The sequence below is a fragment of the Lathyrus oleraceus genome, chromosome 1 (assembly GCF_024323335.1).
Source record: "Lathyrus oleraceus cultivar Zhongwan6 chromosome 1, CAAS_Psat_ZW6_1.0, whole genome shotgun sequence".
Classification (NCBI taxonomy): Eukaryota; Viridiplantae; Streptophyta; class Magnoliopsida; order Fabales; family Fabaceae; genus Lathyrus; species Lathyrus oleraceus.
The window spans coordinates 173,730,053-173,744,632 of record NC_066579.1 but is presented as its reverse complement, the minus strand read 5'-3'; the positions used below and the strand labels follow the sequence as shown (position 1 = coordinate 173,744,632).

General features: G+C 35.6%; 1 protein-coding gene across 2 annotated transcripts; it reads right to left on the bottom strand.

The window, feature by feature from the left end:
- Nucleotides 1-5,470: 5,470 nt before the first annotated feature.
- On the bottom strand, nt 5,471-9,840 carry LOC127125739 (5-methyltetrahydropteroyltriglutamate--homocysteine methyltransferase 1). Of its 2 annotated transcripts, none has more exons than XM_051054550.1 (10): nt 9,677-9,840; nt 8,544-8,896; nt 8,354-8,441; nt 8,121-8,248; nt 7,613-8,004; nt 7,275-7,519; nt 7,022-7,188; nt 6,828-6,933; nt 6,419-6,669; nt 5,471-6,321 (listed from the first exon to the last, which is right to left on the bottom strand). In XM_051054550.1, exons 2-10 carry the CDS (start codon nt 8,891-8,893, stop codon nt 5,751-5,753), a joined length of 2,298 nt encoding a protein of 765 aa, XP_050910507.1. In that variant the 5' UTR covers nt 8,894-8,896; nt 9,677-9,840; the 3' UTR covers nt 5,471-5,750. The 2 variants fall into 2 exon arrangements, with proteins under 2 accessions (XP_050910507.1, XP_050910514.1); XM_051054557.1 differs by lacking the exon at nt 9,677-9,840 and adding an exon at nt 9,501-9,659.
- Nucleotides 9,841-14,580: the final 4,740 nt, after the last annotated feature.

Here is a 14,580-nt window from a genome sequence, read left to right as displayed (position 1 = left end):
AAGTGTCATTTTTTTTACTTTTTATACATACCAAGAAAGCTAATCATTATTGTTACTTTTTAAATAATAATTCTCATTTTACCTATAATACCCTTAATAATATCCTACATTCATTTTACTTTTTGTCTCTCTCTAATAATTGTATAGGGGTAATTTTGACAAAAGTGCATTTAATATTACCTTGAATTCTGGAAGTGACAATTAAAAAGAAACAAAAATTTATCAAGAAAGTGACACTTAAAAAGAAACAGAGGGAGTATATTTCAAGGGTCATCATAATACATGTAAACTTGTACACGTTTCAATATTTAAATTTTTGTTTAATATTTTTGAGGTTTATTTTAATCTCTTAATTTTAAAAAGTTTATATTAATCAATTAACTTTATAAAACGTATTATATTAATTATTTTTGTCTAATTATCAAATTTATGTGATGCGCTTATATCTTATCTTGATTTTAAAAATGGAGTTCCCATCTCATTAAGGTGATTTTTGACATGTTTCTATAGTAGATTTTCTTTATAAAATTGTTCATAAATTATTTGTGGTTAAATTAGCTGAGGTTATGGATAAATATGTTTTTTTTCCAATCAATTGATGTTCTATAATGGGAGGTTTTTGGTTGATGGAATGGTTGTTGTGAATGAGTAGTAGATTTGACGATTTTCTTTTATAAAAAAATCGTCTTATTTTTAAGGTGGATTTTCAAAAAGCGTATGATTCAGCTAGTTGAATTTATTTTTTTATTTTTTTGGATTATATGCTTATAAAATTTAGGTTTAATGAGAAGTGGATATTTTGGATAAGTGTCTCTATGTTATTTTAGGAATATCGCGGTGTTGGTGAATGGTTACCCGACGCAATAGGTTAATATTCAAAGGGGATTGATGCAACGTGGTCCTTTAACTTCGGTTCTTTTTATGCTTGTGGTGGATGGTCTTAGTGCGATATTTAGTAGTGTTGAGAAGTAAAATATTTTCTCTGATTTTGGGGTTGATTCCTTGGAATTGGCAATCACTCGTCTTCAATATACGAGTGACACACTTATCTTGGTTGATGCCTCAGTTGAGAACCTCTGGCTAATAAATGCTATCTTCTGAGGTTTTGAGCTTTCATTATATCTTCGTGTCAATTTTGCAAAAAATAGTCCAATTAAGGTCAATGTGGATCCAATATTTTTGGGACTTAAATGATGATTTTATCCACTATAAATAAACAATAGACTTATCCTTTCAAGTATTTTGGTTTATTAGCGGTCTAACACTCACTTTGAGGTTACTTAGGATCTTATGGCTAATCTTATTTCTAGGTGATTGTTCTCGTGGAGACATAGGTAAGTCAGACTGGGGGAGGGGGATGGGGAGGGTCATCTTACACAATTATGTTCTTATTGTTATCCCTATTTTATGCTTATCTTTCCTAAATATGTCTGTTAAGATTTGGAAGAAGATAGTTAAGATTTATATAAGGTTTCTTTGTGTGTGGTGAAAAGAGATACTAAGATTTTTTGGGTCAAGTGGTTTGATGTCTATAATCCCAAGTGAAGAGGTAGTTTATGAGTTCAGGATCTCCGCTTGGTTAACTTGACTCTGTTGGATTAATGGTGGTGGGGGTTGATCTCGGATACGTCTAGATTTTGGGAGGATTTCCAATATGCTAGATATGAGATACACATTGCTTCTTTCTTATTTTCGTTATGCTTCTACCTGGTGGAGAAAAGTGTCTCTTCTAGATTCGAAAGCAGGTGACTCTTTTGATTATTTTGTGGAAAGTCTTAGAAAGAAAACAGAAACATATCTTCTCTCCTCTTTCTGGGAACATATATACTTTTAATGTATATTACTTTTAATATATATTAGTTTTACTCCTTTTAAAGTGGTTATGTTCTCTTGGTAACTCCTTTAAGGCAAGATACCTACTAGATAAAACTTATTCAAGCGTAGTTTCATAGTTGATTTAAACAATGTCTCTTGTACTATGTATAGGAGATCGGTATAGTCAATTTATCATATTTTATGTAACATGTGAGTTAGCGACTTCTTTGTTGGATGGCTTTTTGTGCTTCCTAGGGATCTCTTATCTCTTTTGAATTTTTTTAATCTTGTTGGGTTGAGTGCCTAAGATTGGAGGTGAGTTATCCATGATTTGGCATTCTATTGTTTGGTCGATTTGGAAATTTTTGAATGATGTTTTTTAAGATACGTCTACTAATGTGAAGGATGTAGAAGATAAAAAAACTTTTCTTGCTTTGAAATTGTATCCTGGTAGGTCCAGGGGCAACTTTCTTTTTACTTGGCTTGAAAAACCCGATTGTCAATCAAAACCAATAGTTGTTTGAAAGTTTTTGACGTAGTTCTTGGTGTATCTCTAAAAGACTTTGTTTATAATTTATGGTAATTTTCTTGGGATTGATATCTAACATGTTTTCTCTCAGCTTGGTGTGATGGTTATTGCTTTGATATTTATCTTTCGGTTGATGATTTTGGGTGGATTTTATCTGTTTTGATTTTTGAGATTTCTTTTAGTTTTGTTTTTTTGTATGTTATGTTTTTGTTTTTAGTGATTACGGTTTGGTACCTCTTGTTCTGACTTGTGTCGCTTTTGTACTCTTTTACTCTCTCACAATTTTTTTACAGGGTTTTTAAAAATATCGCTCATATGGCAAGGAAAATTAGGTATTAACCCATTAAAAAATTGTTACAACCAGTGTCTTGGTGCGTAATCATCTTCAACTACAACCCTGTGAATTTGCAATGAAGATGTTTTTAGCGATCGTTAATTACTATATCACGAATGAACTAATACCCTATGTATAATAATATTAGAGGTGGAACAATAAATCTAAGATAAAGTTATGCAAGTTATATATTATTGTTTTCAGTTAATATTTTTGGAGGTACTAAGATATTTTTTGTTTGGGTAGATGAGTTTCACGTTCTTGTGAACTATTTATGGACCAGGAAATTGAGAAGACTGCTAGAGCAAATCGAAAGGTTGTTAGGTTAGTTCGACTAGAGGATAAAATTAGAAGAGAGACTTCAACCCAACTTCCATTAGATGCTTATTTTGTTTCTGAAAGAAAAGAGAGGGGATAAATGTAACATCCTAGTTTATTCTAGTATTTTTTTAATTTTATTTGAGATTTTGGTGTATATTTTATTTAATTAATTATTATTATTTAGGTTAAGAATAATTGAGAGAATTTAATTATAATGGTTGATATTTAAAATTATTATAAATTGTGATTTTGGGATAATAAACTAGGACTAATTAAATTTGGGGAGGTGAGTAGAATTATCGAGAATTGAGGGAATTGGTAGAAATTATTAAAAATAAAATAATTAGGTTTTATGTAAATATAGGGAAAGGTAAAGAAGGTATGAGTTTTTGGTGAAATAAGGAGTAAGAAGAAAGGAGAATAAACTCTAGTAGACCAAGTGATAGAGGAGGGTCTCCATAGACAATGTTTCAAGTTTTTCATCATAGTCAAAGGTAAGAGGGAAGTGTTCAATATATTGGTGATAGAGGAGGGTCTCCATAGACAATGTTTCAAGTTTTTCATCATAGTCAAGGTAAGAGGGAAGTGTTCAATATATTGGTGTCTAAGTATAGGTAGTGGGGATTCCTTAACCCCTCTCCTTTTCCTTTTTCTTCCATTGATGTGGAACTTGAGTCTTAAGATGGTTTGTGCAAAATCTCTATAGATTAATGCTATATAATTCTAAGTTGTGATCTAATGATATTGCTGATTTTTCTATTGTTATGTGACATTCGTATGGTTTTTTGCTATGAATAATCTATGCTTGTGTTGATATGAAATGTTGTATTTTTAAAAAAAAAATCATGATGTCTTGATGTGATAAAAGTTAAATTGATGTTTTGGATGTGCAATTTGTTGTTATAATGTATAAATTGAATGCTTGATATTTGACTGGTATGAAATCAGTTGAAAAGATTGAAATATGGAACAATTCAATGGTGAAACGAAGAAATCACGTTTTGCACAGCGGTGACGGGCGTCACTAGCGTGACAGACCAACTGTCATTGCATTGGGGAAGAAGATGTCAAATCGTCAGCGGTGACGAGCGTCAGCCGAGTGATGGCCCTGCCGTCAGCTCCCTAAAATGAGCGCATGACCCTCAATCCGTCAGCGATTGACGGGTGACTCACCCAGAGGGCGACGACCGTCATGGCCAAGACGGTCCCCGACCGCCAGCCCTGCAGAATGACCGTATTGAGATGTTTGACTCAATTTTTTGAGTAGTTTCTGATTTTCTGACTTGTGTGCTACTGTTTAATTTTGACTGATGGTAAAAGTGTTTGAGTTATTCTAATCGAATTAATTGATAAATACCTCATGAAGAGAAATTATTGATGTTGAGATAATTATGGTCAATGGAACCAATGACCTGGCCATATAACGAAAAAAAATATTTGATGATGTTGTGTTTAGGTTCGAAAGAACTAGGGACATGTAAGACATATGTCTAGTGACGAGGATTGAAGTTGGTGGACTGGGGATGTCGATTTGCATTAATTATAACATTCATGCATCATGTATATTGGAGATAGGTAGGACTTCGGTCCAGTGACGAGTAGGACTTCGGTCCAAGTGTCGAGTTGGGATACCTCAAAAACATACCTCTGAATATCCTAGTAATTGGTACCACATGCATTGAAGTAGAAGAGATGAACATTGCATACATAATTGCATCTTACAATTGATTGTTGTTGTTATTCGAGTTTGTGATTGTGATTGATTAGATATAATGACTAAATTATCTTTATTGTTTCATACACCGTTTATATATGGAATATATTTCTCACCCTTTTTCTATTTTTATGTTGTTTCTCTATGTGTATGTTATGTTGATTCTCAAGTAGAGACTATGGAACGTTATATGTTACTTATTTTGGAGAATGGAATAGTTGGCCTGCTCATAACTTTATTTCCTATTTGTATGTTTAGTTGTGTTGTGTCGCTCTAATAGTTTAACACTCGGTTGCGAATACCATGTTTCGTTTCTAGGTTGTTTCCTTGAATAATGATGTTATGTTGTTTCGAAGTTAATTCTGCAATTTGAATTAAAGATTGAATGTCGAGAGATATGTATGACACCCTATTTTTCACATGCGTTTGTATAAAGCATATGTTGGAGTTTAGGATGTTACAATAACCATCTAGACGGACTCTAGACAATTTTTTATAGAAGAGCAATTTGAGGGATGGTCACTCATGGGATTCAAATGGCGGACCCAATAGCTTTTGACATTAAAATATATGTGCTTGCTTGTTAGAATGACACTTACCATGACAGAGGATTAGTTTTAGATCTATATGAATACTTGAGAAAGATTTATGAAATTTGTTCACTCTGCTGTCCAACATAAGTAACACAAAACTTGGAGAACTCGATGTTAATTACATTCACATTAACGGTAATAAAGAAATACTACTGGAGAAGAAGGAAGAAATTGAATTATTGCATTGAGAAATTCCATGATAAATACACTCAACATCAATTGCATTATATAATAGAGGCAATGCCATACAAAACTTACAAAATATTTTGAAAAACAAAAATGAAAAATCTGTGGTGTGGTGTGGTGTGGTTTGAGGGAAGGATCCCTTGCTCAAAAGAGCATACTCAACACCAAAATATTCACCTCACATTATTGCAAAAAACCAAATAAAAAATCAAGCATAACCATTGTGTGATTACACAGATTCTACTTTCTTAACGCCATTTACTTGCCACTTGCAAGCTGGTTGCGGATGAGTTTTGTGGCCGCAACCATGTTTGTGAGGGCTGGATTCACCTCGGTGTACTTGCGAGTTTTGAGACCACAATCAGGGTTGACCCACAAAATGTTTGTCTCAAGCACTGCAAGCATCTTGTTCATCCTATCAGCAATTTCTTCTGTTGGTGGTATTCTTGGGGAGTGAATGTCGTAAACTCCAGGGCCGATTCCAGCTCCATACTTAACTCCGTCGCGGAACACCCTTAGGAGCTTTTCGTCAGAACGAGAATTCTCAATGGTGATCACATCAGCATCCATGTCAATGATTGAGTGGATGATATCATTGAAGTGAGAGTAGCACATGTGTGTATGGATCTGAGTGGTATCCTGCACGCCGACATTGGTGATCCTGAAGGAATGGACAGCCCAGTCCAAGTATTGAGCTTGTGCCGCTTTCCTCAATGGTAGCCCTTCTCTCAAAGCAGCCTCGTCGATTTGGATAACAGTGATACCGGCTTTTTCAAGGTCTTCTACTTCATCCTTGATAGCCAAAGCAATCTGATAGCAAGTCTCGGATCTGTAAAATGTTGAATACCGCGTTAATAATAAAGCAAACACTGATTAATTTATAGAATTTTTCACAACATGTTATTAGGATGAGTCTGAGTTTATACCTAGGCTGGTCATTTCGAACAAAGGACCAGTTGAGAATGGTGACGGGGCCGGTAAGCATTCCCTTCATTGGGCGCTTGGTCATGCTCTGAGCAGTAGATGACCAGAAGACAGTCATTTGTTTTGGACGGCTCACATCACCGTAGATGATTGGTGGCTTCACACACCGAGATCCATAAGATTGCACCCAACCATTAACAGTGAAGGCAAAGCCAGACAACTGCTCACCAAAGTACTCAACCATATCATTTCTCTGCAATGAAAGGCAACAAAACAATTAATCGGAAGTACAATCGGGAATCAACATTATCATAATGATGTGCGGGAAATCGTGCAAAAGTATGAGGTGAATACAAAGTACCAGTACTTCACAGACATATATTTGTCCTTAAAATGAAGGTGAGAACTAACCTCAGGCTCTCCGTGTACAAGGACGTCAATGTCAAGCTGTTCTTGGAGTTCAACGACTTTACGGATTTCCTCTTTAATTGCAGTAACATACTCTTCCTCTGAGATCCTGTAAAAAATAACAAGGTTAGAGTCAATAAAACACGAAAAATAATGAAGAAAGCCGAGCTAAGTTATCAGCTCCCGGTATATCTTACTTGGTTGCCTTGTATTCACGTCGCACTCTCCTCAACTCAGGGGTCTGAGGGAAGGATCCAATGGTAGTGGTTGGAAGGACAGGAAGGTTGAGCTTCTTTTGTTGTGCGTCGAGTCTGGTGCTGACGTTTGTTGCACGGCGATGGTCACAACCCTTCAATGCAGCAGCCTGCGAGGGAAATAAAGGATGTCATAACTAAAACTAGACTGAATTTCGCGATTCTGATTCAAAAAAACAACGATTTGAACACTCACAGCCTTCTGAACACCCTCATTAGTCACTCTTGGAGAGGATTTTCTTGAAGCCAGAGCTGCGGAATTAGAAGAGAAGAAGGCCTCGTCTTTTTGACCAGCCAATGCATTGGCCAATGCATTTACTTCAACAACTTTTTGGGCAGCAAAAGCTAGCCATGATTTAATCTCATTATCCAACTTGGTTTCGTTAACAAGATCAACAGCAGTGTGGAGAAGTGAACAAGAGGTTGACACAACTAGTTTATCTGCACACATTTTTGAAAAATAGATATATCAAGGCCTAGTTTGGATGAACAGTTTAATTATGCTCTCATCATTTAAGAGCTTATGTATAATACCTTTTCCGACAACGTCCTCCAGCCCGTTTAATATAATCAGAGAAGCAGTAAGATCATTAGCCCAAATGTTCCTTCCGTCAACGACTCCAGCGAACAAGTATTTTCCACTAGGAAATCCACCCTTGATCAAATCAAGAGTCTTACCACCACGGACTAAATCAACTCCGAATGCTGTGACACCGGGCAGACTTGTGAGGGTCTTGTATGCGTCAGCAGGAATATCTGCAAAGTAGGTCTCAACGAGAACATTTAAACCAGATAAAGTGGAAGCAAGATCTGAGTATGCAGCAGTAAATGCATGCAACTTGTGAGGTTCAAGGTCTAAGACAAGGGTAGGCTCGTCAAATTGAATCCATGAAGCACCAGCTGCCTTAAGATCCTCCACAACTTCCCTGAGTTAATAATAATAAGCAAGTTAGAGAAGTAACACGAATATAGGCCTTGTGTGGATAAAAAGCCTAAATAAGCGCTTATCATTTAAGTACTTCTCTATAAGCTAGATTCTTACTTGTAGACAGCAATGACTTTAGGGAGGAGTGTAAGAAGATCAAAGGATGGATCGACACCATTAGCCGGCTTGGATAGCAACAAGTATGTTACTGGACCAACGAGGACGGGAACTGTATCTACTCCAAGCTGAAAGCAAAATTAAAGTAAAGATCGATAAACACGAGAAAAGAATCCCACACACGACACAAAAACCATCGCCATATGTTAAAGCAAACGACTATAAATGCATACCGCCTTGGCTTCCTTGTATTCATTCACGGCCTTGTGAGAAGCATAAGTGAACTTCATATCAGGTCCCAATTCGGGGACAATGAAGTGGCTGAATCAATGCACGTAAACACAGAAGTTCAGTAATTAGGTCATTATTAAGAATTGAATCATTATGAACAATACAACAAAAACATGAGTCAACATCACTTACTAGTTGGTATCAAACCACTTAGTCATCTCCATGGCAGGCACAGATGCATTACCTCTGCCCATAGAGAAGTATGTATCAAATCCAATCTCACCGCCAGTCCATCCGTATCTTGGTGGAACGGCGCCAAGCATGGCAGTGGTATTGAGCACCTGATCATAATATGCGAAAGTGTTGCTAGGGATGTACTTGATCCCGGCACTAGCCATCTGTTTCCAGATAGCTGCCCTGAGATCAGCAGCCACCTTCTCCAAATCCTCGGCGCTGCTCTTCTTATCCCAGAATGACTCGAGGGCGAACTTGAGCTCTCTCTTGGGGCCCATGCGAGGATATCCAACAATGTGTGATGCCATTTTCTACAATACCAAATAAAAATTGCACAGAAAAATCTCAGTCCTCTTATGTTTCATTTCAAATCACATTTTGTCATTAAAATACACAAAATCAAAAGCTAGATCAATTTGTCATAGGCTCTAATTGAATCCCCTACATTCATAAATTCATATAGTCATTGCAATAGGTAAAGCAAAACCGCATGATGAAGATCAGATGATTCATATTTTAGATTTACATCCTATATGAAACACCGACACAAACAAACACGAACACCAGACATAACACTAACACTCGATATGTATATATATAATATATAAACGTCTGTGACTCCGTTAGCAGCGGCTACAAAATGGAATATCAATACCGATATTCATCCTTTTTATGATATAGAATAAATTATGGTCAATTCACACCACAACGACCACAATGTCATATAACAAATGACCGCCTGCAATCGGTGTCACAACACCTTCATGCGATCGCAATGTGACCGCGACAGTTATTTAAAACTTTCATCCATTTAAGGATCAACAAAAACATACAAAAACAGATCTGAAAAAACATAATTACGAAAACACAGAAAGCGGATTAAGCAGTTAACAATGAGATAATAGTAATAATTACCAGAATAATAAAGAATAATGAAGATGTGAAATGAAAGAAAAGTGGTATAATTAGATGAAATGAAGGAGTGTAGTGAGAAAACTATGAAGATTATGTGAAGATTATATAGAATTAAGAATGTGTAAAGAGAAGAGAAAGAATGAAAATGGATGAATGAGAGTGAAAGCCTCTGGTACCTTTGATTTAAAGAGAGAGAGACTAGTTCTTACTATTTTGTGCAATGAAGAGAGAATGGTGCGAGTGAAATGGAGTGAAGTTCGGACTATATATAGTTATTTCTTATTATGGTTGCTTTGTTTTGGTGTCTAAATCCAACTACTCCCATTTCACCACCCAACTTCTCTCCTTCATACTCAACAAACATACATTCATTAATTCATACATACCACTTATTTAATTAATCAATTTTTTATGTTTTAGATTTTTTACAAAATCTAAAAATATTTAGGTGAGTTGCTTATTGTTGTACATATCTAGGGGTGATTTTGATTTAGTTTGAATCAAATTTGAAATAAAGATTATAGATTTTTGTATATGTTAGGTGATAGATACTAAATGATGGTATAGCATATAAGTTAATTGATAGTTGAGAGTGGATAATATGGTATATTAAATTTGAAATATTTGAAAAGAGTTAAATTAATTGATAAATATAATTTAATATTCTAAAATTTTAAAATTTTATAATTAAAATAAAAGGTTTAAAATAAATGGGAACGTTACTTTAATATATTAACATATATAAGTTTAAATCTTACTTTAACTAGTGGTTTGGTGTTTCAATTAACTTTGATGAAGTATTGCTAAACTTTTTTTTTAGATAGAATTGTGTGATTTATTGTGTTTTTTTTTTATCAAAAAATTAGTGGCTACAATTGCGCATAATTGATATATGGTTCATATTAAAAAAATATATTATTTTATGTATTTTTCCTTCCTAAATCGAGACAATACGTCTGGATAAATAATGTATCTAGCCCACAAATGCCCATAAATGCATTTCAAAAATTAAGAGGTTGTTTAATTCATACACCGCTGTGATGTTAAATAAGTGATGTAAGACAAGTATGCCTTACCACCCGTTGCAAACCCAAGAAAGGTTTTAGAACCTCGGTTAACAATTGTGGACATGTCCAAGAAAAACACTTGATTCAGGCAAATGATTGATAGAGAATTTTCAGATAGTATAACGAATTATACTATGACATTTGTCTGTTTGGACATTAACACTACACTCGAAGGTTCTAGGCTCTAAGAAACCCTAGTTACTTCATATGAATGGAGCATAAAAACATCAAATCAATGTAAACACATTCTTACAAAAAAATACCTCTTGCATCCGATATAGACTGGTTTGGGCGTCATAATGCTTGTAGAGACCACTCCCTTTCAAGATAATAGACCATGATTCAGAGAACTTCATCACTGCCCAAAATCGCCTGAATTTAACCAACTTCACAATTACGTGAATGACTCTTTTCAATAAAGATCATTAGTGCCCTCCTAGAAGGAAACATAAACTCATCGAGGGAACTCTGCGACTTCAAATGTTCAATTCACTTCTCCAAATCAACAACCCATTATAATAGTCATACTTAATGGGATTCTGCAGAACAAGAAGGAGACCTTATGAGAGTACAATTCTCGGTTCACTAAAGTAATAGTAGAAGTATGGGAAGGAACAATTGATTAAAGTGTTAAGTATATGAAAAAGGACAACGATCAGTCTGCATGTTTCGCGAGAAGTTTAGGCTATAAAGGGATTGCATCTGAAACAATCTTTTTTCTAGGGCCTAGACCTACGTCAATTATGAAGAAGAAATCCCGCCCTGAGAGGTAGAGAAAGGTTGGGAGGAGGAAACCAATAAACCGGACGAGGGTCAGAGAGAGATTCTCGTTTTATACTCTCCTAAAAACTTAAAGGGAAAAAGTTCTACAAGATTGAGAAAATACCGACTTCAAGGAAGCCAAGATAAGAAACCCCTGAAGTTTCTTTGTCTCATAGGGTTTACACACTTATGTTTTGTTTCTTGTCAATTTAGTTTTTACTTTATTTGTCATAATTGAGTCTTCTCATATATTTTCACATTCTAGGGTTTAGTGCTTAATCGTTTTTACACACGCCTAAATCAAAATATTTGATTAAGGTAAAAGCAATATGTTTATAATAAAATAATTAGAGGTTTGGATCTAGAAAAACATATGAGAACGGGTTAAGTCGTGCCATGTCTCGATTCAGAATAACACTTCATTTTTATTTCATTGAAGTGTGTTTCGAATCATAAGAATGGCTTACTCAAATCAAACTAAATAAGAAAATTCAAGATTTTGCTTTTGTGATTTTGATTCGAATCATAAGATTGTCTGACTAGACTAAAACATGGTTCTGAAAAACATGATTTTCTTCCATGAGTTTGATTCAAATCACAACAAAGAATGACTTGAATCAAAGAGGTTTGATTCGGATCATGAAGATGTTTGACTCGAATCAAAGTCTAGAAATAAATTTTGGATTTCGTTTCTAAAATCTTAATTCAAATCACAGATCTGAATGTATCGAATCACATGATTCAAATCATAAAAACGCTTGATTCGAATCATGGGAGAATATTTTCTTGGTTCATGGATCTTAATTCAAAATATTCATTCTCATGACTTGACTCATGCCTTTTTCTCTTGACTCGAATCAAATGGGTATTTTCTATCATTTTTGTACTTTATCTCCAACACATACATAAATCATTTTTCCAAATCCCTCTCATAAAATCTCTATAATAGAACTCAGAACACGTAATTTCTCTCAAACTTTTAAAAAGGGTTTTTAGTTTTGTTTGGAGTTTACAACTGAAATCTCTCTCCATCCTCAACCTCTTACATCTTCCATCGTTGTTTGGATTAAGTTCTCATCTTAGGGTGGGAGATCTATGTAAGGAGGTTCGTTTTGTGATAAATAATTTGTGAACATTTTTGAAGATTTTAGGGGGTTTCCATCTTTGTGCGGTATTGTGGCTGGGATCGACAATCCACTAGAAAGAGGAAGAGTTTATTCCCTCCATCACTACTTGGGTAGAGCTGTTAAACTACCAATTCTTACTCAAATGTCCATTCAATTAATCATTGGTTTTAATCATACAATATATCAAGGTTTACGGTAATTTATGAAAGTTACTAGTCCTAGATGATGCATTCATAAACCCAATTGTGTGAAAACCCTACCAATCACAGTCCTGTAATTGGAAGTCATAGATTAATTTGTATTTGTCCGATACAAAAGCATAATAACATCACACAATTAAATTGAAAGACATAACATAGTAATCAAGGAATCATTGGTTCACATTCATAACATACGATAACATCAGGACCACCCCCTAGCATCAGGGGTTTTAGCCTCTCATAGTACTTAAAGAATTCATAAAGTAAAGATTAGACATTACAAAGAATTAGGAGAATTTGATCTTCAATGGTGGCTACCGTTGAATCTCGCCGTCTTCGAATCCGTTGTATTCGCTATCTTCTCCACCGTAATGCTTTCGTTCGTCTGTCAAAAGGTGACTTTCTCTTTCTCTTCCAAGTCTTCTTATAGCTTCAGATGACCTTTTCCAAAGCTAAAAGTCCAAACTACCCTTGCTGAGCAGAACCCATTCAAATAGCAAAAATTAGGTTTTCCAACTGCGTGCAAAAAACACGGCCGTGTGGTGGAACACGGGCGGCCGTGTGGATCCTCATGATTTATTTATTATCGCATCAGTTACAGTAGCAACAACACGGGCCGTGTTCCTGCACACGGGCACCCGTGTGAATGCACTGTTTTAATCAACACGGCCGTGTGGTGGCACACGGGTGGCCGTGTTGATTTCTGCTGTCTGCTTCATCTTTTTCTCTGTTTGGCCAGCAACACGGCCGTGTGATGGCACACGGGTGGCCGTGTTGACCTGCTGTTCTGTCATATTTTCGTCCTTCAGAGTGTCCCGAACTTCACCATTCTTGCTTTTGAACCTGGAACAATGACACTACCCAAACGAAGCATAAACAAGGTCTTTTTGACTTAAACTCGTAATCGAATGTAATGTAATACCAAACCAACAAAACTTGATACTTGACTCAAATGCAACTAAAAACAAACATAAATCTTACCAAGGTGATGAAAATATGTCGGATTACCGTCGGGAATTCAATGGAAATGGTGACCGATCACAACCCCAAACTTGTCTCATTGCTTGTCCTCAAGTGATGTATTGAGTCCAAACAAAGGTCACCCTCGAATTTGCTTTCCACAATGCAACATAATCTTTCACCATTCGTGTTCCACTTTTCCAATCGAGTTTCAGGTCTCTCCGATTCAGGCAGTTTACCACATTCCATATCCGAAACCTCTTCACCTGCAAGCTTTTCACACACTCACAATATCTCTCGGGGTTAGGTGTGTACACTCACAGCACAGTATACAGTATCAGACTCTTAACTTTGAACACATTCTAATGTCATTACCACAGCAGATTTCACACACTTTTTGAGGTCTTTTTAGGTTGTAACGGGGCTTGGGTACGGTGGGATAAACAAAAAAAATTGGGTAACAAAGGGTTTTGAACTCGGTAATCATATTGTGCACTTTTTCTTCTTTTCCTGTGCATCACATATATTTTTGGGGTAAAAATCTTTTGCCTCTTTTTCTACTCAACTTTCCGAGCATTTCATATCTGTTGGACTCTAAGGTCTCGGCAAGTGCATTTTTTCTTTTCTTTTTTTTTTTTTTTTTTTTTTTTATTTATAAATGACATACATACTGTTTTTCTTTTTGTATGATCTCATTTTATGCACTTGCCTTCCCTTTCAAAATTTCCACCCCAAACTTATTTTCATTGCACATCTTGCAATTCACACAATCATACCGAGTTATGACACAAAAGGGAATGGATAATAAAAAGTTAACATGGATTTATGAGGAATAATGCTTGACGTTAGCATGGGGTTTACAATGAACAACTGGCTAAGGCTCAACGGGGTTTTACGAAGGGAAACATGCATATAGGGATGGCTAGAAAGGCCCTGGCTACACAAACAACTTGCCTCAGTGTGT

Excerpts from the sequence above, each read along its gene's own strand:
- LOC127125739 (XM_051054550.1), bottom strand. The coding sequence starts at position 8,893 with ATGGCATCACACATTGTTGGATATCCTCGCATGGGCCCCAAGAGAGAG. Across the intron at positions 8,442-8,543 it reads AAGTGGTTTGATACCAACTA|CCACTTCATTGTCCCCGAAT; the intron begins GTAAGTGATGTT and ends GCATTGATTCAG. Across the intron at positions 7,189-7,274 it reads ATGAGGGTGTTCAGAAGGCT|GCTGCTGCATTGAAGGGTTG; the intron begins GTGAGTGTTCAA and ends TTTCCCTCGCAG.